This window comes from Astyanax mexicanus, chromosome 3 (genome assembly GCF_023375975.1).
Source record: "Astyanax mexicanus isolate ESR-SI-001 chromosome 3, AstMex3_surface, whole genome shotgun sequence".
Lineage (NCBI taxonomy): Eukaryota > Metazoa > Chordata > Actinopteri > Characiformes > Acestrorhamphidae > Astyanax > Astyanax mexicanus.
The window spans coordinates 1,211,507-1,237,261 of record NC_064410.1 but is presented as its reverse complement, the minus strand read 5'-3'; the positions used below and the strand labels follow the sequence as shown (position 1 = coordinate 1,237,261).

Sequence of the window (25,755 nt, the reverse complement as noted above, 5' to 3'; positions counted from 1 at the left end):
GAGAATTTATAGTAAATCTAGCCACAAATATAATATATGATATGATATGATGTATTAAACACAATTTTTTAAATTGTTAAAAAATAACTCAAAAAATAGTTTTGGAAGCATCTTATAAATATATAAATTATAAAGTACCAACTATTTGTTTTATTAAAAAAAAATAATTAATAATTTTATATAAAATAAAAATGTATGTACTTCTAAATGTATTGTTTTAATCAAGTTGGAATTGTGTTTTATTCATGCTTTATTCTTATTTTATTTTTTTATTTCTATTTATATAAAGCATTCAGTTTATAAATTCAGTTTATGCATACAATACTACTACTCCCAGTAGTAGGAGTACAATGTATGAAATTAAGCATTAGATGCATTACATATATTACATTTATTAAATACATCTACAAATAATGTAATAACTTTATAAAATATATTACAGAATGTGATATCAAACTGAACACAGATCAGTATTCTTCAATTTTTAGGGACATAAAAAAAAAACATTTCAGCACACTAAATACATGGTACATTACTATACTACACTACACTACATTATTATAATAATTATTATTACTACTATCTGAAAAAAACTAAATTCACATACTGTCTAACTCTCAAAAAACTACACATTTTTCTTTTTACATGTTTTGTACAGGAGAACATGATTCATATCAGCATGTTGTGTTACAGGGATCCCCTGAGGAGAATAAGCTGTAAATATTCACTAGAGGAAACATTATTACAGCCCCCAGCATCGAACCCAGCTGCACTACCGCTCCACACCACAGCAGAGCGCTGTGACCCTCATCACGCAGGATCACCGCCACCATCACCTTCACATACGACAGAGTGAGGACAAAGCAGGTCCAGGCCACCACCTGTTACACACAAACATTTACATTAATACGTTTAATTATTTTATTGCTGATTATTATGAAGCTTACAGCCAATAAAAAAACAAAAATCAGTGTCTCAGAAAATTAGAATATTATATTCTAAGACCAAGTGGTACTTTTGCCAGTGTGGGCAGTGTTCCAAGTCCTGCTGGAAAATGAAATCTGCATCTCCATAAAAGTTGTCAGAAAGATTTCCCAGGAAAACATTGCATCACTCTGTGTTTAATACATCAATATAATATGAGTATATATATATATAATTATATATATATATATATATATAACTTTAATTATATATCCCACAAAATCTTACAGCACTTCATGCGGATTTTATTTTCCAGCAGGACTTGGCACACTGCCAAAAGTACCAATTGGTCTTATAATATAATATTCTAATTTTCTGAGACACTGATTTTTGGGGTTTTATTGACTGTAAGCTATAATCTATTATCAAAAATAAAAATAATAAAATCTTAAAATAGATCACTCTGTGTGTAATATGTCTATATAATAAAGTTAAATAAAGTAACTTTTCAATGATATTCTATTTTTTGAGATGCACTAATAGGCTATATAGTATCAAGAGTTTTTTTTTTTTTTTGGTCTACAAGCATAATCTACCAGTGAAAATATGTCTGACTAAGACTTTAGTATTGAACTGAATGTATAACATTAGTAGATTATAGTATCATTTTTATGCTAGTTTTATATATTTTCTATACATCTGATATTTTTATTTAATGTGAGAAAGGACTTACTATTAAAACAACTCCAGCGACGTGGTCCACCAGGAAGGGACAGGGGCTCAGAACTGCCATCCCCATAATATAAACCCCAAAAACAGAACCGAAAGCAGTCAGGAGCCCCATCAGAACCAGTGACCTGTTGGAGAGATCCAGGATGAACTTTTAGGGGTTATTTCTGTCATTAGACATATATTTTTAGTAATTCACATCTTTGATAACTGATATATAATATTAGTTATAACAGATTTCACCTTTTATGAGTATATAAATACAGCTCTGGAGAAACTTAAGATCTGATTTTACTATTTATAGGTTTATGTTTGAGTAAAATGAACATTGTTGTTTTATTCTATAAACTACAGACAACATTTCTCCCAAATTCCAAATAAAAATACTCTCATTTAGAGCATTTATTTACAGAAAATGAGAAATGGCTGAAATAAAACAAAAAATATGCAGTGCTTTTTCAGACCTCAAATAATGAAAACAAAGAAAACAAGTTCATATTCATAAATTTCATAAGTTCAGAGTTCAGAAATCAATTCAATATTTGGTGGAATAATCCTGATGGTTTTTAATTACAGTTGTTTTTCATGCATCTTGGCATCATGTTCTCCTCCACCAGTCTTACACACTGCTTTAGGATAACTTTACGCTACTCACTCCTGGTGCTCCGTGGCTATTCGCCAATGTAGCCTTTATGACAATGGTTTTATTATGATGCTTAAAAAAAATTGTTAAAAACAGTTTAAAAACAGTTTTAACCCAAAAGCCATCACTTTACTGAACTCACACATGCAGTGAGTCTTTTTAAACTTCTTTACTTTATACTATTATAATGTTTTTGAATAAGACTTTATATTATATGTGTGTTTGCACTGAAAAAAAGTATTGGCTTTTAATGTAATTATACATGTGTATAATGACAATAAAAGCATTCTATTCAATTTTATTCTATTCTATTCTAAAATTCTAGAAGAAGCTCTATGGAGTGAACCGTTACTCACCTTTGAGAGTAGAACATGGCAATGAAGCAGGCTAAAGGATTCGCTACTGAGGCCATAGTAGCCGACCAATGATACGCCTGGTTTCCGTAAGGTAGGCATGAGTAGGACTGGATGGATGGCAGCACTGAGTTGGTGAGGGCGTTTGCCCAGGCCAGGATAAAGAAGATGTAGACCACTTGAGCCCAGCTGTAGGTTCCTGATCCAAACCTGGTGCTGCTGCTGATACTCTTCTTCACACCGTTTAAGGATATGGATTTCATCATAGGTTTCTGCTCCAGGTTTCTCTTGTTCTTTTCTTCCGAGGCTCTGGAGACGTTCCTACGGGTTCGGTGGTTCAGGCGTTCGCGAGTTACGGAGGGAAGATGATTCAAAAGAAGGAAAGCCACCAAGCAAACAAGCATCATGGCCGCCAAGAAGAAAAAGAAGGCCTCGGCTGAGAAGTTGGCTGGAAGGTAGTGTGGTATGAGGTGGTCTACAGGTTCCTCAGATACGTTCTTACCCTGGAGCTGCATGGTTTCGTTACGATTCGAGTACAGAGTGCCGTTCACGCACTGCATGACGCCCACTCCCTGAATTAGAGCCACTACAGCTGGAACAAGCCCACTCAAACCTTCTCCCACGTAATACGTGGTGAGATACTCCGGTCTCAGACGCATCATGAAGGGCAGGAAGGTTACAGACGAGGTACAGTCCACCACGGAGATGAAGAAGGTCAGCAGCAGTAAAGGAACACTCCTCTCAATTCCCTGCACCTCCAACGTCTCCTTCCAGAAGAAACCCAGAAGAAGACTCGCTATAAACCCGAAACTGACGATGAAGTAGACGACAGAAACTTCGCTAAGCTTTCCCGGCCGGAATCTGTGCATCAGGGTGACGAACAGCGGTCCGACGTTAGCCACCTGGATCAGGACCGAGAGGTACGAGGGCAGGTACCAGCCTTCAGGAACCTGAGGAACGATAAGGGGCAACTCAACCCAAAGCCCACAGATGGTCACCCAAGAGCCCATCCCAAACAGGCAGGCTAGAACATGAGTCAGCAGAGCCATGGTCAGCTTTTAGTCTTTGGTCAGTTTTCTGGAACAATGGAGGAGTTTTCCGAAAGCATAGAAGAAGAAGAAAAAAAAAAAGATAATATCAGCAAAAATAGTTCTGCACAGCAAAAAAAAAAATATATATATATATATATATATATATATATATATATATACAAACTAAGCATTATAATAGTGCTATAGTGCACTAAAGTTTTCTTGTAGCCACATTATTAATCAATATCTAACTGTACTAAAATGTAACTATTTTTAATATACTTTAAAGTAACATTTAAACATTTAAACTACTTCATGTATGTAACCCCATATATTTTAAATATGCTTACAGTAAATGTATAATACATTCAATAATGAGTATTACAACTGTATCACTATTTATTATTATACACCAGGTATATTAGGAATGTACTAAGAATTGATGTTAAATATATGTGATCTATATTTACATTAGAGCACAAATATACATTCTTCTTGTTCCTGTCTTTTTTTAGGTAGCACACTTCTAGTATACTCCGTTGGGTATAAATATATATTTTAATATATGGTACTACAAATTTTTGCATGTTACAAATTTACTTAATTTTTTTTTTTATTAGGAGTAGTAATTTAATTTAGATAGATGAAAGCATTATATATATATATATGTGTGTATTTTTAATATATTTTAAGAAAGTACATAAATCTGTTAGTATATTAACAGCATTATTTTTTTTTTTCCACCGGGGCTGTCTGTAAAACTGTCTCATGTGTGCTGTATTTATTGTATTTATTGTATCTATTGTTGTGTTTTAGCTCTATGTTGCACATTTGTAGCATGTTTGCACGTTTGTATGTTGTATATATTGTATATATATATATCTATATTGTATTGTTGTTCCATGTTGCACGATGCAGGTTCCACAGGAACGTAATAAAAGCTTTTTAATAAATGTTTGAATAAACTGAAATGCAGATTTAGGCAGAAAAGCAGTAACGTGCTTTTCTTTTACAGTTTACAGTATTTACAGCTCACTATTACAAAACAGCCACGTGTGCGAAACAGGCGAAAGCATGAGACAACCCATATTTACCAGCTCATCACAGGACTCAGTCAATTATTAATTATTATAGTTAGCATGTCCTTTTTTTTGGGTCAACCAAGAGATTTCTTTTCAAGCATGAGAAGAGCTTGTCTGTGCAGGAAACAAGAATATTTTACTTTTTTTAATGCACAAAAATCAATTATTTTTTCTTTTGCCTTTTATTTAATTCTCTTGAAACTTTGAAGAGATAAATGAATTAAACAGTAATCACCACGTCTTCTTGTTGAACATGCACTAGATTAAGCCCACTAGATGCCGTTTTTTTTGGTATTTTTTGTATTTTTTATCATTTACAGGCAAATTACTACATTTCTTCACAAGACTAAGCTAAAGCATGTAAGAAGCATTTGTTCAGGTACTGATCTCAGCATTGTTTTACAGCAGTGCTGAAATATTTTAGGAACAATGTCAGGAAGACAGTGATTATTTTGAGTAGGCCTGTCCATTGCATTAAGTCAATACACAAAGAAACACGGGTTAAAAATCCTATTATGAGATTGTGCAGCACAGCTGGATAAAACATCAATTATACAAGAGAAAAATACATTTATCTAGTTCAGCTTTAGAGGCCAGATCATAGTACACCATATTTCCATTATTACAATATAATAGAAGCTATACTAACATCAGTTTAGCTGATATAAATGTTATATTATTCAGTTTAATGCTGTATTTAAAGCTATATACACTTTTTTAAATAGATTTTTTAATCAGATGAAGTAAAATAAAATAAAATAGAATATAAAGAAGGTGTCAGTACTCACAGGTCAGGCAGTAAAGAGGATCTGAGATGATTTGAAGGCTGATCAGAAGGTGCAGCAGCTTTAATGTCTGGAGTAGATAGATGGGTGTTCCCTCTCTGACCAACCATGACCTGCCTGTAGATGTTTGATCAGAGCTGGATGGGCTTCGGCTGCAGACGTTAAAATAACTACTATAGAAGCACCGCTGACTTATTATTATACTAGTGCATCTCAAAAAATAAGAAAAAAATAGTTGAAAATGTACTTTATTTCAATAATTCCATTAATAATGTGAAAAGTCATATATTATATAAATGTATTAAACACAGAGTGATCTATTTAATTGTTGAAGTGTCTAATCTAAGTGTTTATTTCCTTTATTGTTGATGATTATTAAACTTACAGCCAATGAAATCCAAAAATCAGTGTCTCAGAAATGTAGAATATTATATACTATAAGACCAATTGTTACTTTAGGCAGTGTGGGCAGTGTGCCAAATACTGCTGGAAAATGAAATCCACATCTCCATTAAATCTGCATAAAATCTGCACTTCATGCTTTCCTCTGCTGACAACTTTTTGATGGAGGTGCAGATTTCATTTTCCAGCAGGACTTGGCACACTGCCTAAAAAGTACCCGTTTGGTCTTATATAATATTCTAGTTTTCTGAGACACTGATTTTTGGGTTTTCATTGGCTGTAAGCTTCTACTGAATGGTTAAATTCTACCTACATTAAATAAAACTTCAACTATAATGTATTTTGTTGCAGTGGTATATTCTTATAATTGCCCATGACTAAATAAAATATTTTTTAATAAAAGTTTTATTCTATAACTATAATAAATACTTATATTGTGTATATATATATATATATATAAAGAAACTAAAAATAATATAATGTATTTAATATTCTCTCACAATATTAAAGTGCAAAGTACTGTGTGTGTGCATATAAACTGCAAACATAAACAATTAAACAAAAAATAACTTCAAAGCTTCACAGTAAAAAAAACTAAACGATACAAAACAATAAAAATCTAAAAAAAAAATTATATATATATATATATATATATATATATAACAACAGTTTTTGTGCTCTTAAACCATCTACACAACAGAACTGTAAATATACTGTACTGTAAAAGACTCTGAATCTGTAAATCTGTGACCGGCTTCTCTTCTGTCAACCTATAATCAATAAGCTTAAGTAACCTGGGTAAATTTAAACCTGAGTCAAACTTTATCTTTCTCAACCTAAATCATTGCTGAAAATCATGTAACAAAGAAGAAGACTTTCTGACGCAACAGGCCACCCAACTCCTGGTACAAGCTGTGGTAATCTCACGCCTCGACTACTGCAATGCCCTGCTAACTGGCCTCCCGGCCTGTGTAGTAAAACCACTCCAGATGATCCAGAACGCAGCAGCACGTCTGGTCTTCAACCAGCCAAAACGGGCACACGTCACCCCGCTGCTCATTGAGCTCCATTGGCTACCAGTTGATGCTCGCATCAAATTCAAAACTCTTACAATCGCCTACAAGGTGATGTCAGAACAGGCTCCTTCCTACCTGCACTCACTCCTGAAGGCTTACACTACCTCCCGGCCGCTGCGCTCCTCCAGTGAACGTCGCCTCGCTTTGCCAAACAAACATTCACACAAAGCAATCCAGACTGTTCTCATACAGAGTTCCCCAATGGTGGAACAAACTACCTTCCACTACCAGATCAGGAGAATCTCTCGCTATCTTTAATAAACTCCTGAAGACAGAGCTCTTCAAAGAGCACTTACTCTCCTAACACCTCTTACACACTTCCACTACCAGATCAGGAGAATCTCTCACTATCTTTAATAAACTCCTGAAGACAGAGCTCTTCAAAGAGCACTTACTCTCCTAACACCTCTAACTAACTACCTTCTACTACCAGATCAGGAGAATCTCTCGCTATCTTTAAGAAACTCCTGAAGACAGAGCTCTTCAAAGAGCTCTTACTCTCCTAACACCTCTAACACACTAACTACTTCTAACCTCATCTCCTTCTTCCTCTTCTCTACTCCTCTATCCCATTATTTCCCTCTGACCTCATTAAGGCCCTATCTATAGAGGCTTTATTTTTAACTTCTATTATTTTTGTACTTAACCTCTTCTATTATTTGCACTTCAATATTGTAAGTCGCTTTGGACAAAAGCGTCTGCCAAATGTAATGTAATGTAATGTAATGTAAAGACGGACGGATCAGCCGAATGGTCATTTTTTATTTTTCTTTCTTTCTTTTTTTTTTTTTTTTAAAGCAAAATCCAAAATTTCAGAAGGCAAGACATTCTTTAATATTATCTTTAATATTGTTTAAACTGAACAAATTATGATTAATACAAAAAAAACAAAAACTGGACAGTCATTTATAACAATGGAGATGATTTCAGAAAATATAAACAAACTTTCACATATGATTCAACAATTGATTACAAAAAGTGCAAAAAGGCTTGCATCCTATTGTCCAAAACTTTTGATTTCTTTTCATAAGATTAAAAAATATATAATAATAATAATTCAGAAAAAGAAAAATCGGCCACATAAAGAACGAGTGGTTTTGTCCCTTAACATTATAAGTGCAAATCAAACCCATATCAAAAATACAAATTACATAGTGGACCAGTCAGCAGCTAAATGGCGAAAATGGTGAAAATGGCTTTAAGGCAGTATAGAATACAATATAATATAATATGAGAAATTGTTTATTTAAAATATATATATATATATATATCAAATTAAAAGGCTAATGCTAAATGTCATATCATGTTATTGTTATTTGGAGTTGATTTTTTTATTTTTATTATTATATATATTTTTTTAGAATCAACATTGTCGATTATATCGACTAATCGTAGCAGCCCTATGACAAACCAGAGAATCGAACTACAGGTGTGAAAATGCTCTTAATGCTGCATTCCATTTACCTCAGGTGTCACACCTGAGTTGAGTGTGGTCCTGTTAAACCTTCAGATAGATATCAGCTAGCTATTATTATATCATTGAGCATTGTGAAACCTGTTGATAACAATGTATTATGATAACAATGCATATTTAAACACAATGGAAACATGTCCAGAGACAGAAGTGCTAATAAACTGTAAAATACTACTGCTTTTACTACTTTTAATGTGAATTCTAAGCATCTGCCAACTTTCCTTAAGGAAATCAGAGTTAAAAACTGTTAAAATCTTCTTGAAAGTATAAAGTTTTAACATCCGATCTCAAATGGGACGCAACGTTGTGATCCGTAAATAAATCAGTCAAAAAAAAATATATAAATAATAATAATAAAAAATCAGGCCCCCACAAAACAGCACACATTAGTTTGGAACAATTTTAGTACAATCAGCATTAAAAAAAGTCATAAACAGTAGTTTTTATTTTTCAGTCGTCCCTAAAATAACTTTTAACTAAACTAATCATACTGATATGGTCATATAGGTATGATATGTTGTGTCCAAGGTAAAAAGTCATTTCAGCAAAGCAGCCTCAGTTCACAATAGAGCAAACGTCAACTTTTTTGAATTAATAAAATTTCAAGGAATGTGAAGGAAAAAATGGGGAAAAAAAAATTAACATTTATGTTTTTTTTTTTTTTTTTTTTTTTTACATTTATCGTAATGATCAACCACAAAGCTACAGTGATAGGACTGGGAGAAACATAGTCATTAAATTTAAAATCATTGCCTATATTTCATATATTGCATTTAACAGGATTAGCAATTGAGCATTTTTGGCAGTGTTTAAGTGATCACTTTTTTGAAGACAAAAGACAAAAGCTGCCTTTATCTACAGTAGGATCTCTGCTTCTCTGTTGATCACATGAAACAACGGTCACTAATGTCGTTAAAGCAAAAATGATTTTGAGGTTGAAGTAGTGTGAAGTACTTTTTTTTAAGCTAATTTATCTGTTGATAAATTTATCTAATTATTTATGTTGATAGAATCAGCAGCAATAAAAAAGGCATGAGAAAATGTAAGGTTTGTATTTAAGCCTGAATGATATTCATAGTGTAAACTATAGTGTCTACTGTCAGTTATGTATTTATGTATAAGTATATAAATATATAAAATGGTATTTCTGTAGGTTTTTGTTATTTGGCCTCATGGTTGTGCTGTTTCTTAACCATGAACTGAAGCTTTGTACAAGCATAAAGTTATCCAAAAGCAGTGTGTAAGACTGGTGGAGGAGGAGAACATGATGCCAAGATGCATGAAAAAAACAGACTAGGGTTATTCCACCAAATATTGATTATATCTGAACTCTTTATATCTGAACCTCATTATTTTTGTTGTTATTTCAGCCATTTTTCATTTTCTGCAAATAAATGCTCTAAATGACTATTACATTTTAATATGTTTATTTGTAATTTGGGAGAAATGTTGTCTGTAGTTTATAGAATAAAACAACAATGTTCATATTACTCAAACTTAAACCTATAAATAGCAAAATCAGAGAAACTGAAGTGCTCTCTTCATTTTTTCTAGAGCTGTATATTTTATAATTATATAAAGTTTTGATGTAGTCCAGCTCATTTTCCTGGCAGCACAAACAAATTCACTTTACATTTTTCCACAATTACAAAAACAAACTTGGATTTGCTTGGATTTACAGTAAAATAAAATAAAAAAGTCAGGTCTAGCTGTGACATCATACATACAGTATATGGCTCTGAAAAAACAGCTTTTTTTGTAGCATGTTTATGTTGTTTTCAGAAGAGTGCACAATAAACACAGAAATGTAACAAAAATAAAATGACTGGCTTTGAAAATGTCAATGAACATATCTAGTCCTTCATTCCCTGAACAGAACAGATAGAAACAATATTACCAATAAAAATTAATGCCACTTAAATTTCCTTTCAATTAATCCTTCTTTAACTTTCGTCCCACACATATACAATATATACAGTACAGGCCAAAAGTTTGGACACACCTTCTCTTTTTCAATGCGTTTTCTTTATTTATTTTCATGACTGATATTTACATTGTAGATTCTCACTGAAGCATCAAAACTATGAATGAACACATGTGGAGTTTTATGTACTTAACAAAAATTAATGAGCTGAACCTCCACAGTCACCGGACCTGAACCCAATCCAGATGAGCTTTGGGTTTGGGGTGAGCTGGAGCACAGAGTGAAGAAGGCAAAGGAGCAACAAGTGCTAATAAACACCTCTGGGAACTCCTTCCTTCCTTCAAGACTGTTGGAAAACAGTTTTCTATTTCAGGTGGCCACCTCTTAAATGAAGCTCATTGAGAGAATGATGCCAAGAGTGTGCAAAGCAGTAATCAGAGCAAAGGGGGGCTATTTTCTATTTTGAAGAAACTAGAATATATATATATATATATATATATATATATTTTATTAAGTACATAAAACTCCACATGTGTTCATTCATATTTTTTCATGCTTCAGTGAGAATCTACAATGTAAATATCAGTCATGAAAAATTAAAATAATGAAAATGCATTGAAAAAGAGAAGGTGTGTTTAAACTTTTGGTCTGTACTGTATATATATATATCCACACACTCCAGGTAAAGAGAAAGGCACAGAGGGAATGTGACGAGGTGCTGGTATCAGATCTAGCTGCAGTTGTTAACGCAGTCCTGAGCTCGATGAAAGACGTGATAGACACTGACCAGAGGGAACATAGAGAGCGCTCCGATCAGAGATCCAGCCTGAATAAAGACTCCACACCAGAGCAGAGCAGCGTGACCGGCCTCGTGCAGCAGAGAACCCACCACCACCTTCAGGTAGGAGAACAGCCCGGTGAAGATGATCCAGGAAATCACCTGTAGAGAGAGACATCCAATCAGATTTGAAAGCTCACGCTGTTTTAGATTAGGATTCTGCTGTAGGATTAGAAAATTAACACAACTGATTTGCTTCCTGCAAGAATATTTCACAATCATTTTATTTTTAATCTTAATTTCATGAGGTTTTACCTTTTGGTTCTTGTTTTATTCAAACCATGACCATGATATTAGTGAACTTTGAACGATGAAGAGTTTAAACGTCTGTATTTAATTATATATATATATATATATATATGTATAATAAAAATTAAATTAATCTGCGTGTAAAATGATTATGTGGCGTTTTTTCTTCTGGAAATGGCTTAGGAAAGTGCACACCTGTATAATTTGTGAGGTGTTATCTTGTGAGTATCTTGTGAGTGCCGCATTCACACTGTTTAAAGGCTAGTTCCAATGCTGTTTTTGTATGTAATTCTACTAAAAAACATGATTCCGTAATTAAATAATAAATAAGTCAATAATAATTAAATACAAATCTTTCCTAAGTAGTAAAAACTTACAAAATAATAAGGAAAAGGTGTTTACTCTGCCTTACTATCTGCTTTACTTTTAGTGTGTAGATTTTAATGTACTACCTACCTCTGTTTGTAAGTTTGTAAACCTATAAAACTATAGGTTTAAATAGGATCTCCGGTGGATTTTGTGTTTTACAGAGACTCTAAGACTAGGTCAGTGTCTGAACTGCACTTTATTACACACTGGGCTTTATTACACATGTTGTAAAGTAACATATGATGACATTGCAAAAACTGTGTTATTAGAGTAAAAAATGTCTTTATTTTTATAAAACATTTCTAACCGTTGTCCGTCTTGCTGCCTCCTGGTGTCGCAGTGCTGTTAGCCAATCAGAGGCGATACGTTTACATATTCACACATGAATATTCATGAGAAATAGCGAAAATCATACACCTGAAACCGTTAGTTAACATGAAATCTGCAATTTTTACACCCTGTGATCAGCTGATGCTCCACTAATGGGAAATTCCTGTCCTTCGCTCAGTGTTTTTGAGAAGTCTCTTAATTTACCACAAACCCTGACCAGGCAGAAGCAGAAATAAGAGGAATGCATGAATGACTTCTGTTTTATTTTTTTTTTGTACTTACAACCAAAGTAACTCCTGCATTACTTCCTAGAAGAGGAGGGCAGGGACTGAGAACAGCCAGAGCCAGGAGATAAGATGCAAACACACCTCCCGCCAGAGACAGAACACCCAGACCAGCATTAGACCTGAAACAATATTTAAAAAATGTATTTATATTAGTCATACTAATATTGAAAACAATACTTAATAAAACACAGTTTTTTGCAGATACATAAGATACAACTACCTTCCATCTACACTCACTGGACATAATTTAATCTGAGACACACGTACACCATATATATATATATATATATATATATATATATATATATATACAGTATATATATATATATATGCACTTTGCTTTATCTTTACTACAGTTACTATTATCTACTATTATTGCTCAGTTCAAGAATCCAGCAGCACTACTACACCTGAACACTTAACCCAGTGCCTCAAACGCAAACTTGTACAAAGTTGTAGAGACCCAGACTTGAGTAAAAGTACTCTAAAAGTGCTCCACTAAAAAGTGACTTGAGTTAAAGTTACCTAAGTACAAGTACTAAAGTATTCAACATTTTTAGTACTTAGGTATTGCAAGTAAATTATTGTAAAATGTAGTAGTAAAGTACTGAAAGTAAAAGTACATTACTGTAATATTAGTGTATTTATTACTGAAAGCAGTGTAAAGTTAGCAGTGCTAAAGGCAGAACGGGAGCAGCGAGATCCTCTTATAAGATCATCTTAATCACTCGATTCACTCAATGATGAGAAGCTTCATCAAACCCGGAGAGACAGAGCAGAACATCTACCGCTTTACGACTTTAGTGATGATGTGGGTTTAAAATTATTTCTAAGATTTTTATATAAAAAAGTATTCAACTCATTCAAAATATGTAGTAAAGTAAAAGTAGAAGTAGGAGAATGAAATAGCATTTTAGTACTTAAGTACAGAAGTGTAGTAAAAATAATACTCCAGTATATACAGATACTGCATTTTAGTACTTAAGTAGTTACAGTAGTGAAGTAAAAATAATACTCCAGTAGATACAGATACAATATTTTAGTACTTTTCTTTTTATACAGGGCCTCATTTTTTTAAAATAGAAAATGTAATAGAAAATGTCATTTAAAAACTGCATGCGGTGTTTACTTGCATTGTCTTTCACTAATATTTAAATTTATTTGATGATCTGAAACATTTAATAAACACTTTTCCATACCACTGTAAATGTGGTTGTGTGGGAGGTCACCATTTGATTTTCTAGAATCTGTGATTCTAATAGAATTTGTTCTAAAACTAGTAGTTTTTGCACAAGCTTGCACTACAAATTTAAATTATTATATAACTGTGTATCTATCTTTTTGGGTAATGGGCAGAGGTGGAAAAAGTACTGAAAAATTGTAATTAAGTAAAAGTACCTTTACTTTGCTAAAATTCTACTCAAGTAAAAGTAAAAGTACCCATCTAAAAATCTACTGAAGTAAAAGTAAAAAAGTACTCAATTTAAAATGTACTTTGAGTAAAACTAACATAGATACTTTTAATTATTTTGCATTGCATGAGGACGTTATTGCCTCGTTATTCGCTGGCACATCCGCCAATTAAGCCAATTAATATATTTTTTAATTCAGACAATTGTTTTTTTTTTCCAACATTTTATTTTTTACTTTTTACTCAGTAATCGGGAGTTTTCCAATGTAGCAAAGTAGATTACTTGTGTCAAAATGTACTTGAGTAAAAGTAAAATTACCTATTTAAAAAAACTACTTGAAAAATGACAAATTACTCATAAAATCTACTCAATTACAGTAACTTGAGTAAATGTAATTCATAACTTTCCACCTCTAGTAATGGGTGTATGTGTAAAAATGATTTTTTTTTTAGTTGACGCAAAGGATCTTCTCAAACCCACCTTAGCAGAACAAACATGGCCACGAAGCACGCCAAAGGGTTGGCGATGTTTCCCAAGACGACGGAGAGGTGAAAGGCCATGTTTCCATAAGGAAGGCAGGAGAAGCTCTGCACAGATGGCAGCACTCCATTCGTTAATGCATTAGAAATTCCGAGAAGCAGAAGCAGGTAGATGTTGTTCAAAGTCCAGAAGGACACAGCAGGAGCCTGCTTAACCACCTCCACCTCCACCTGCTCCTCCGACACTGGTGACCCTCCGTTTTGCAATAGGTGACCCTCACCTTGCTCCTTCTGTTCCTGTTCTTGATCCGGTGCCTGAGTGGCTTTATTATCTTCAGCCGGTTTCACTGTTCTATACGTCAGTGCGAGAAAGCAGAGAGCCGATACAGTCAGCATCACGAACAGGAACCAGAAGAAGTCTTCCGCTGGGAAGTTCTCTTTATAAGTGCGAGACTCTGTGCCGTTTCCTGTCTCGATGCAGTCCAGCTTCCCCACACCCTGCCCTAACGCCACTATACAGGGAAACAGTGCACTGAGACCCTGCCCCACGAAGAAGGTGCGGATGTACTCAGGAGGGTATCGGAACATAAAAGGTAAAAAGGTGACGTTGGAGGTGCAGCAAACAAACGACAGAACAAAAGCCAACAGCAGGTACGGCACAGATCTCAGCTCCCCGGCTACTGTGGTCACGCGGGACCAGAAGATGGCGAGGAAAACCGAAGCAACCACTGCGAGCGCCTGTATGCTGTGAATCACCAAGCGTTCGTTCAGTCGCCCCGGAGCAAAGTGATGAGTTAAAGTAACGGCCACTGGTCCCAGATTCCCGAAGGCGATGAGCACAGAGAGATAGGCTGGAAGATTCCATCCTGCAAATGAATAAAGAGAAAAACAACATTATTACAGCTCTAAAAGACTTATTATTGAATATAATGGATGTCAATGCTAAATTTAAAGCATTTTTCCTGTTTCAAGGTTGCACAAAAACTATAAGTCTAGTAAAAATGTGCAAAATGTCATATAAAACAAAAAAGGCTAGGCGCATGCCAAAGTCGAGTTAAAATGATTAAACATGAGATTGACCTCGAGTGTTTCTGACCGGCTGAGTTTTTAAATTACATAGTAAGGCTGATTTAGGGCTTTTTCAAGCAAAACTATCCTGCATCAGATAACTTTTTTTTGTTGGGGGCCAGAAGGAGAAATATATTTTTCAGGGGCCATAGACTCTGTAATAAAACATATAATGAAATATACCTCATTTCACTTTAAATCATACATTTTCCTGATTACTTTCATTTACACATCATTTTACTTGACTTACTATCTTTATCTATCTTTGACAGTGTTGTGTAAACTAAGATTTTTCAAACTGATGTTTCATTTCATGATGTCTCTTAATGTTAAACTCCTTAATTACGGCAACTTTTGGACTCTTTTGCCGTTTTTCTGAGCTAGAAATGCGCACCCTCTCCGCTTTTAGACTCTTTGCCCTGTTTTTCTGCGCTACAACTGCACACTCTCTCCGCTTTTAGACTCTTTGGCCTGTTTTTCTGCACTACAACTGCACACTCTCTCCGCTTTTAGACTCTTTGGCCTGTTTTTCTGCACTACAACTGCACACTCTCTCCGCTTTTAGACTCTTTGGCCTGTTTTTCTGCACTACAACTGCACACTCTCTCCGCTTTTAGACTCTTTGGCCTGTTTTTCTGCACTACAACTGCACACACTCTCCGCTTTTAGACTCTTTGGCCTGTTTTTCTGCGCTACAACTGCACACTCTCTCCGCTTTTAGACTCTTTGGCTCGTTTTTCTGCCAACTTTCATTCTATTTCATTCTATTTCATTCTATTTCTAAATTACCTCGCGGGCCGCTCCAAAAAAAATGAAGCTGGCCGCAAATGGCCCGCGGGCCGTAGTTTGGACACCCCTGATGTAGACCATATGAGACATGTTGGCACTGATGCAATACTGATGCATCCGATGAACTGATGTATTTATACAGCTGTATTTGTACTGAGAGTAATTTATTACACACAGCTGGATTAACTCTATTAACTCATTACGTTAAGACTGAAGGCACTGAATTAATAATAATAATTGCACTAATTGGATTTTATTTAGGGATTTCAGATGAAAGGGGGCTCAATACTTTTGCACGTCACAATTCTCATATTTAAATTTTGATTAAAAAAACAATTCGAAAGCATTTACCATGTTCTTTCCACTTGACAATTATAAGTTACTTTGTGTGTTGGTCCATTACTTAAAATCTTAACAAACAAATAATATATATTATATATACAGAATATTTGAGATGTGGAAAGATTTCCTTAAACATTTCCGCAATAAAAAATAATTTTTATAATGGGTGTGGAATGATGCAAACCTAATATTTAACATTTTAAATTCTATATTTATTGTTTATTAAGGTTTGTGTGTCATTTAAAGAACAAATACAGTAATACTAGAGATTTCTCTGCTCAGTATTGTACTTTTAATAGTGTGTAAGTAAATAAGTAGAGATACTTTACCTTCTGGTAAGATGTTCACAACCACAGGCAGCTCAACCCACAGTGAATTTACAGATATCCACGATCCCATTCCAAACAAGGCCACCAGAACGTGTGTTACAATCGCATGATTCCACCACATATCTGCCATTTAGCTCCAGGTTTCTGACAAAAACAAAGAGTAACTATCCCGTCAATCTGTTATCCTCAGTACTTTAACGTGTATGAGCCAATATTTTCTTTATCGATTAAATTTTAATATTTTTTTTTTTTTTACACATACTTTTCCTCTCTACTATCCTTTATTAATCAAGACATATACAATATAAGCTACACAATTATACAAATGAAATGCCATAAAAATGAGAGGAACAGTTATAAATCTCTTAGTACTTAATTATTTATTCATTTATTTATATTTACAAATGTTTTCAGAAATATATATGCAGGTTGGTTTTTTTTTTTCAATTAATGTCTATGACTGAGTTAATTATATATTTAGGGCTGACTTTAAAACAGTATGGGTGGAAAATAATTCTTACAATTTGTTAATGTCATGCAAAATGTCACAATAACTCAAAAAAATCTAAGGACAACACTTTTAAACAACAATGGACGCAAAAAAACAGCAAAAAAGGAGTTTCAAGGTTGCGCAAAAAATATAGTCTATTAAAAATGTGCAAAAACAGTCATATTAATAAGCCTAGGCTTTGCCAGAGTAGTGTTAAAATGACATATTTAACCTTAAAATGAGTATTTCTGACCTGATGAGTTTTTAAATGACATAAATTAAGTTTTATTTGTTATGCAGAAATGTCTTCCATCAGAAAACGTAGACCATATGAGACACATTGGCACTGCAAGTATTGGTATGTCCACAATATATATTATGATTTTGAGATCTCTATACCTCTATTCCTTTCTAGGTTTAATTGGAGATATTGTATTGTATAGTATGGCAGTGGTGTATCACATAATGATCAATTTACATACTGCTATTCCATACTTGCACACACACACACACACAAAATATATATATATATATATATATATATATATATATATATATATATATATATATATATATATATAGTAAACAAAAACACAAAAAGTGATCATTTTAAATGTTTTTTTTTTAATAATACAAAAAAATCAGCTTCAAGAGCAAAACAAACATACAAAAATAATGCCTCTGAGAAACATGAACACATCAAACATTTATGTTTTATTTTTTAGGACTGTAAAAAAAAAAAAAAAAAAAAAAAAAAATGTTGCAGAACTCCCACACTGAATACACGCTAGGCAAGAGGAAAACTTACTGAAGAAAAATCTGCACAAAAATGACAAAACATATACACACACACTACTGTGTTACAATACAAAAAGATCAGTGTTGGTCTCAATTTTCTGGAACATCTACCTCTCAATCAATCACTACCTTCTGTGGTTGATCTGTTGGCTCTCGTTATGGTGGCTCATGTGGTTCTCCTTGTTGATCTCCTTAGTGTTTTTTCTTTTGCTTCTCCTTTTTGCTTAGCTTGTGGTTCTTTTTGTGGTTCTTGTTGCTTAGCTTGTGGTTTTCCTTGTTGCTTAGCTTGTGGTTCTTTTTGTGGTTCTCCTTGTTGCTTAGCTTGTGGTTTTCCTTGTTGCTTCGCTTGTGGTTCTCCTTGTGGTTCTCCTTGTTGCTTAGCTTGTGGTTCTCCTTGTGATTCTGCTTGTTGCTTAGCTTGTGGTTCTCCTTGTGGTTCTCCTTGTTGCTTAGCTTGTGGTTCTCCTTGTGATTCTGCTTGTTGCTTAGCTTGTGGTTCTCCTTGTTGTTTAGCTTGTGGTTCTCCTTGTGGTTCTGCTTGTTGCTTAGCTTGTGTTTGCTCTTGTAGTTCTCCTTGTGGATCTCTTTGTGGTTCTCCTTGTGTTTGCTCTTGTAGTTCTCCTTGTGTTGGCTCTTGTGGTTCTCTTTGCGTTTGCTCTTGTAGTTCTCCTTGTGGATCTCTTTGTGGTTCTCCTTGTGTTTGCTCTTGTAGTTCTACTTGTGTTGGCTCTTGTGGTTCTCTTTGCGTTTGCTCTTGTAGTTCTCCTTGTGTTTGCTCTTGTAGTTCTACTTGTGTTGGCTCTTGTGGTTCTCTTTGCGTTTGCTCTTGTAGTTCTCCTTGTGGATCTCTTTGTGGTTCTCCTTGTGTTTGCTCTTGTAGTTCTACTTGTGTTGGCTCTTGTGGTTCTCTTTGCGTTTGCTCTTGTAGTTCTCCTTGTGGATCTCTTTGTGGTTCTCCTTGTGTTTGCTCTTGTAGTTCTACTTGTGTTGGCTCTTGTGGTTCTCTTTGCGTTTGCTCTTGTAGTTCTCCTTGTGGATCTCTTTGTGGTTCTCCTTGTGTTTGCTCTTGTGGTTCACTTTGTAGTTGCTCTTGTGGTTCTCCTTGTGTTTGCTCTTGTGGTTCACTTTGTAGTTGCTCTTGTGGTTCTTCTTGTATTTGCTCTTCTGGTTCTCCTACTGGTTCTCCTTGTGTATCCTCTGCAGTTGCACTACTTCCAACATGGATGACGACATTTGTAGTCGGTTCACTGATGATGCTTGTTGAACTTTTCTCATTTGCTAAGACAGCTTTGAGTTTGTTGACCATGTCTTGCAATCTAAAGCCTATTTGATTCAGACTGTTGTCTCTGACACCAACAACACACTTCTGGTAGCTCAACTCACAGCGGATGGCCTCTCGCTTCTTAGTTTGGTCTGATCCTTCCATTTTCACGAGCAGCCGATCGACATCTTGCACGCTTTTACACGGACCGCCGTGTTTACCCACTGCAGCGACGATCATCTTTCTGTAATGCAGGTCTTGCATTTGGATTTTTTGCCTTTGGTCGATTAGCTTGCTCAATGCCTTCTTTTTGAATCTGTCAAGAGAACGCAGATTTGCTTTTACGGACGTCGTGTGCGGCTTTGGATTGTTCTGCTTCCTGGAAGGATTGGCAGGGATTTCCTGTGAAGTCATCTCCTCCTGAAGAGAAGGAGTGGGCGGTCTCTCTGGTCCCTCAGGTGCGTTCCCCTCGGTAGAGGTGCGAGTTTTAGCTGATTTTTTGGATCTGATTTTCTTACAGGAGTACGTGTGACTAAAGGGGTACTCGCCCATCAGATGGGAAAATTTACAATCGGCAAACTCTTCTGCAAGTTCTGTAGATGGTTCTTTGCAGTATTTGCCTCCAGGTAAGAACTCGCTGAGATCTTCCTCGATCACAGCAGCAACGACCTTCATCATGCTCTGCAAACATACTTTCAGCAGGGTTCCAAACTGGTTGTCTTCGTTGTCTCGGCAGAATGCGAACACTCCTGAAAAACTCTTCTCTTGCATTGGAACCTGGAGAAAGACGTTGGCCTCAGGTTCAGGCTCTAGCAAAGCAGAGACATCTTCAGACCACTCCAGCAGCTTCTTATAAAGACAGTAGATGTACTTACTGAAGAGAACATACTGTGCATCACTCTTCAGAAGCTGCCAAAAGGGACCCAAGACTTTGCAGTACACAACAGCTAACACACAGACTAGAGTCTGTATAGCTTCATCGCTAGCATCATCGTTGACGCTATCCAGAACGATGTTCGATTCGTCATTCAGCTGCTGGAGGTCAGATACAAAGAGCGCAACATCCTTGTGATGGTGAACAAGTCCAGCCGCCGCCTCGAAGTAGTTGATGAACCTATTCGACTGACCGATCGGCAGCGTCGACGGGTTGTTCCTCTCGATACAAAAGGCAAGCCAGTGCCTTCGGAAACTGTTGGCCGTTTCTTTTCTCGGACACAAGATTTCGCAGGCCATGCTGATATAACGGGTGATGGCGCTCTCATCGAAGTTAACAAAACTTCTAAACTTTGGGTTGTTGTCTCGTCCAAGCTTGTCTCCTGTAGTGCTTATGATTTCTCTCTCAAACGACATTATCTGCTTCTCAACCGCATCAACGAAGTCGAAGAAGAAATGAGTGTTGCAGTGAAGAAATGTCAAAAGGGGAACAACGCACTGTGGGTTTTCTACCGAAGCGTCGGCCAAGTTACGGGCATGGGCATTGACCTTCTCGTTTAGAGAGCACATGTCGGCATCCTCAACGAGCATCAGAGATAACTGATTCTCAAGAAGCTCCATAGACACCTTTTTAGCACTAGCGTTCTTTCCTCCATACATTTCTGTAAGCTTCTGGAAAGCCAGAAACGCAGTATCGATTATAGTAACACAATCGCCTGTGTCAATTCTAGGGTCTTCTTCAAATTCCAGTGCTTGTGACTTGTGAGTAGGTGCATTCCTAAAACTTTCAGGATCATTTTCCTCCTTTACGTCAACCAAGTAAGGTGAATGGTAGGAGTCGTCTTGTTGAGATTCCATCCTGCGTTTGGTTTTCTTATATTTAGGGGAAATATTGTGCTTGGCGATGTCAAAAGGTTCGCTTTCCTCCTTAATCCCATAGGCTGTGAAATCAGACTGCTGTTGACTCAATTCAAGGCGTTTTCTTTTCATATGCCCTTTGATAGCTGCCACTCTTCTGTACTCTGGGTCGCGCACGTCACGAATCAACGCAAATGGACTTTGAAGAAATTCTTCGAACAGTCCACTGCTTCTGTTTCTACTACTCTGACACTCTCTATACTGGGACCAGAATCTCTCTAGACTGGCCCGAAGAAGCTTGTTGGCTCTTTCGATGTTGCCGTCACTACAGAACGTACGATCGAAATTATGGATCCATGACACTAACGCAATAGGACCGATTTTCTCTCGTGCAATGAAGCTGGTCAACTCTAGCAGTAAAGCATTGGTAACATCTGACAACTTTACGCGATCCGAAAAATCGGACATTTCCAGCAAATCTGTTCTTCCAATGCCTATCGTATCGCAGATAGGGCCAACAAATTCAAAATTAACATCCGACACAAGGAAGAGTTCCTTGGCATCTCCTATTAAACTCAAAGCAGTTTCTGTATTCCTTTCAATCAGACATTGAAAATCTGCAGATCCATATTCTGGAAAAATCTTCTGAAGCCACTTTACTACATGGGCCCACGGAGTATCGTTCTCCTCTCTCATTAGTCCAACTTGAATCAGGAAACGGTTTGTGCAGGGCTTTTCAAGTACATGCAAGAAGTCACCGGTCTGAGGTCCACTGAAGTCCTCAACAAGCTTGTAGTAGATGTCATCTTCTGCAAAAATGAAAGGTACACAAGCAAAGAGGGAAACACTTTAAACTTTAAACTTAAAATGCATATCTACCAAAAACATTTCAATATAAAAAGGTAAATAGCATGTATTACACAATTTGCAATGCAATAAAAATAAACTCTTCCCTTGCAAAATATTACCGTATTTTTTTGCACTATAAGGAGCACTTAAAATCCTGTAATTTTCCCAAAAATCATCAGTGCAACTTATGTATAAAGTTTATCACTCAGGTATTAAGGAGCAGTAAAGCCTTTCTGCTGAAGTATAGAGTTATACAGGAGTTTCAGTTTAGTTCAGTTCTCCAGCTTTGAGGCTGAAGTAGCCTTAGCATTAGCTGCTAATCACTATTTCCCAGTTCAGAAGTGAGTATTATTGGCCTGTAGCCTGCTGCTAACCCCCCGCTTGCACTACTGGAGCAGCATTAGCATTAGCTGCTAACTTCCCTAGCTCTTTTGTGCGTTTATTGTCTTAAAAAAAAGCTATGTGGGGCGAACCGCTTGCTAATATCGCCCTGGCTTACCGGAACACCGCTAATGCTAACGTTACAGCCTTGGTGCTGGAGAAATATGGGAATATAAGTTTACTGTGAATGAACAGAGAAGCGCTTTACTCACCCAAATAAAGTTGTACAGTTTTGTTTACTTAGCTTAGCTTTACTTAACTTAGTTACCCCAACCCCCACATCACCACCCAGCGGCAAATCCTTGTCGTTTCTCTTAAAATTAGCTTTTTAATCTTTATGTATTAAAATAGACCAGAAAAAAGACGTTAATTGATAGTATGCCATATAATCCGGTGCGCCGAAAAATATGGTATGTATTTTATGGGTTTTAAATTACACATATTTAACAATTGTGTAAATGTCATTGCAAACAGTACTTACTTAATTCTGCAGCAATACTCCTGGCACTAGGACCACTGAAATCATCCTGAAGGTCCTCCATAACTGCGCAAAAAGCGTGGCGACTTGGTCGGTGGGCTTTTAAACATCCAGAGGAGCGCAATCTTCCAAATAAAGGCCAGATAAAGGTTTTAGTACTATAAGCCACAAAATCGCAGCCCAGCTAATGCAACCAACCTCTGCTCTTCTGCTTCTACGACTGGATGGGGGGACAAATATGCAAAAAAGTGTAGAATTTTCAATAAATTCACTGTTAAATCAACAGCCTGAATCTTTACCTTCCCATTCAGTCCAGAAACAGACAAGCAGAGCTTAAAGATAGTCATTAATATATGCACCATTTCAATTATTCTCTTGTTATACACTCATGCAATATTATTATGGGATTTTCAGTAAATGAAGAGCAGGGCAAATACTAGTATATCAACATGCAACAAGATGACAAAAGAAAAATGGTCTAAAACTAATGGTGGACCTGTTATTGTTATCAGGGTAAAGTACAGTCAATTTACAGTATGCTTTTCTGAGTATTATATAGACATTATCAGTACTTTAAGGGCACTGTAAATATATTATATTTTTTAAGATATTAATATTCTCCCTAACACTTATCCATGTTAGCAATGTTAAAGCAGTGAAGCCTAAAAAAATAAACTCACTTAAACTCATTAATTAATCACAGTTCATTTATGGAAAAGAAATTACTTTCTTACATAGGGCCAGGTTTGTTTGGATAACTTTTTTGTTCTTAATAAATTAAATGATAATTTAAAAACTGCTCTTTATATATACGTAAGTTATATTTGTCTGACATTAAAGTTTGTTTGATAATCTGAACATTGTACGTATTACAAAAAAGGAAAAACAAAAGAAATCTGTTAGGGGGTAAATGTTGTTTTCACAGCAGTGTATAGTGAGGAAGACTGGCCAGACTCTACAGCAAAATCAGTGCTATTGTAGTCTGCGGAAAGACTGTGACCAAAGTGTGTTAAAGGTCATCAGTCTCATGTGCAAAACCCCAGCTTAGAAGTGCGATAGTTAGTAAATAGCTACTGTCCCTCAGTGCATTTGTTAATGCTGGGTCAATAAATATAAACTATTCACAAGAATAGTAAATTAGCCAGGATTTATAACCTATAAAAAAAATCCAATCCATCAACAATACATCCCACACTGGGATTAAACTACAGTTAGTTATAGCTGATACACACTGGTGACAATTATGTCTATTTTTTGTAGCTGATTAGTGGGCAGTTGTACTGCAGTTTTACTTTAGTAAACATGTTTATTCATTATTATTGTTTCTTAATTTATTTTAGGGCATTTAAGGTGTCAGTTAGCTGCATTTAGAGACTTTAATAGCATTTCTAACTATTAAGAAAAGCTTTTAAATGCATTTTAAAGGTGTTTATTACAGAATCAAGTCGGAAACGTCATTATTTTAAAGTGCTAAGCCATTTTTGAGGTAATTATTTTTGAGACACAAACTCATTATTTTGAGATGCCAAGACATATCTGAGATACTACGTGATTATTTGAGGCACTAAGTCATTCATTTTCAGATGCTAAGTCATGATTAAGATACTAAGTCATTATTTTTTGAGATACTAAATCATTCATTTCAGTAATTATTTTTCACGATTTTGAGATACTTACTTGTTTTGTTGAGATACCAGCTTCTTATTTTGAGACACTAAGTTGCTATTTTCAAATGCCAAGTAATTGATTTAAGATACTAACTCATTATTTTGAGGTACTAAGTCATTATTGAGGTAACTACGTCGTTAATTTGAGATAATTTCTCATTATTTTTAGATATTAACTCGTTATTTTAGTTACGTTAGCTTGTTGGCTAATGAACGACCCTCACCACAGAGATCTAGTTAAAGTTAGCTAAGCTAAGCTAAGCTAGGTTAGTTAACATTAACATTAGCTGTATTAAGAGATTTTAACACTGTTTCTGACGTTGAGAAATTCTTTAAACTCATTTTAAAGCTTTTTATAAACGAGGCAAGTTTTAACCAACTTGTAAAAACGTGTTTTTAATAATAAATTTAGTGAAAACTGCAAAACAAATGGCTAAAACAAGCAGTCTGTCTGTAGTAAACCCTCAGTAACGCTGATAAATCCGCCGTTACTGTTTAATATTAAAGTGTCTCTTACCTGCACAGCGCGGTTTAGAAAATGATCTATATCAGCTATAAGCTGGTCGTAGGGAAAGGTGGAAGGTGGCTCTGCTTCTGTGGATTCCAGCAGAGAGAAGTGTGTGGAGTGGAGTGTGTGTGGAGGTGTGTGTGGAAAGTGTGGAGGTGTGTGTGGAAAATGTGGAGGGTGAGTGAACGCTGCACTGGCTGAGCTCTGAGAGTCTTTTTTTTTTTTTTTTTGTAAAATTCGTTAAATTAGGTCAAAAACAAAAAACAAAATTACTCAATAAGTGTATATAATTATATAAGTCTAGAATAAGTTAGAAATAAGCGTGTCTTTTTAGCGAATTTATACATTTAAATTTATTATAAATCTCTCCTAGTGGTCAAATAAAGGGTTATCCAAAATATAGTAACAATATATATTGGACTTTCCTTACTCGACCTGCTATTCAAGTTAAAAAACAAAAAAAAAGATCAATTCAAAAAAAGCAAGAAAATACACAAAAAATAATAATAAATAATAAAATAAAATAAAAAGTGATTAATTGACTCTGTGGCTCCTTAGGTTCTGACATTTACTGAAATAACTTTTTTTTTATTCGTTAAATTAGGTCACAAACAAAG

At 35.3% G+C, this 25,755-nt stretch overlaps 3 protein-coding genes across 3 annotated transcripts; all 3 read right to left on the bottom strand.

Moving 5' to 3' along the window:
- Positions 1–484: 484 nt before the first annotated feature.
- On the bottom strand, positions 485–5,636 carry si:ch73-196l6.5 (riboflavin transporter 2). Its single transcript, XM_022667370.2, has 4 exons — positions 5,551–5,636; positions 2,653–3,726; positions 1,658–1,781; positions 485–881 (listed from the first exon to the last, which is right to left on the bottom strand). The coding sequence occupies exons 2-4, from the start codon at positions 3,696–3,698 to the stop codon at positions 675–677; spliced, it is 1,377 nt and encodes a 458-aa protein (XP_022523091.2). The 5' UTR covers positions 3,699–3,726; positions 5,551–5,636; the 3' UTR covers positions 485–674.
- Positions 5,637–11,153: 5,517 nt separating this feature from the next.
- Positions 11,154–17,036, bottom strand: LOC103030771 (solute carrier family 52, riboflavin transporter, member 2). Its single transcript, XM_007229209.4, has 4 exons — positions 16,916–17,036; positions 14,389–15,253; positions 12,492–12,615; positions 11,154–11,363 (listed from the first exon to the last, which is right to left on the bottom strand). The coding sequence occupies exons 1-4, from the start codon at positions 17,034–17,036 to the stop codon at positions 11,154–11,156; spliced, it is 1,320 nt and encodes a 439-aa protein (XP_007229271.2).
- A 1,103-nt stretch (positions 17,037–18,139) lies between these two features.
- LOC125780414 (uncharacterized) lies at positions 18,140–25,557 on the bottom strand. The gene is made up of 3 exons (XM_049475701.1): positions 25,148–25,557; positions 22,967–23,088; positions 18,140–22,064 (listed from the first exon to the last, which is right to left on the bottom strand). The coding sequence occupies exons 2-3, from the start codon at positions 23,025–23,027 to the stop codon at positions 18,370–18,372; spliced, it is 3,756 nt and encodes a 1,251-aa protein (XP_049331658.1). The 5' UTR covers positions 23,028–23,088; positions 25,148–25,557; the 3' UTR covers positions 18,140–18,369.
- Between the last annotated feature and the right edge of the window lie 198 nt (positions 25,558–25,755).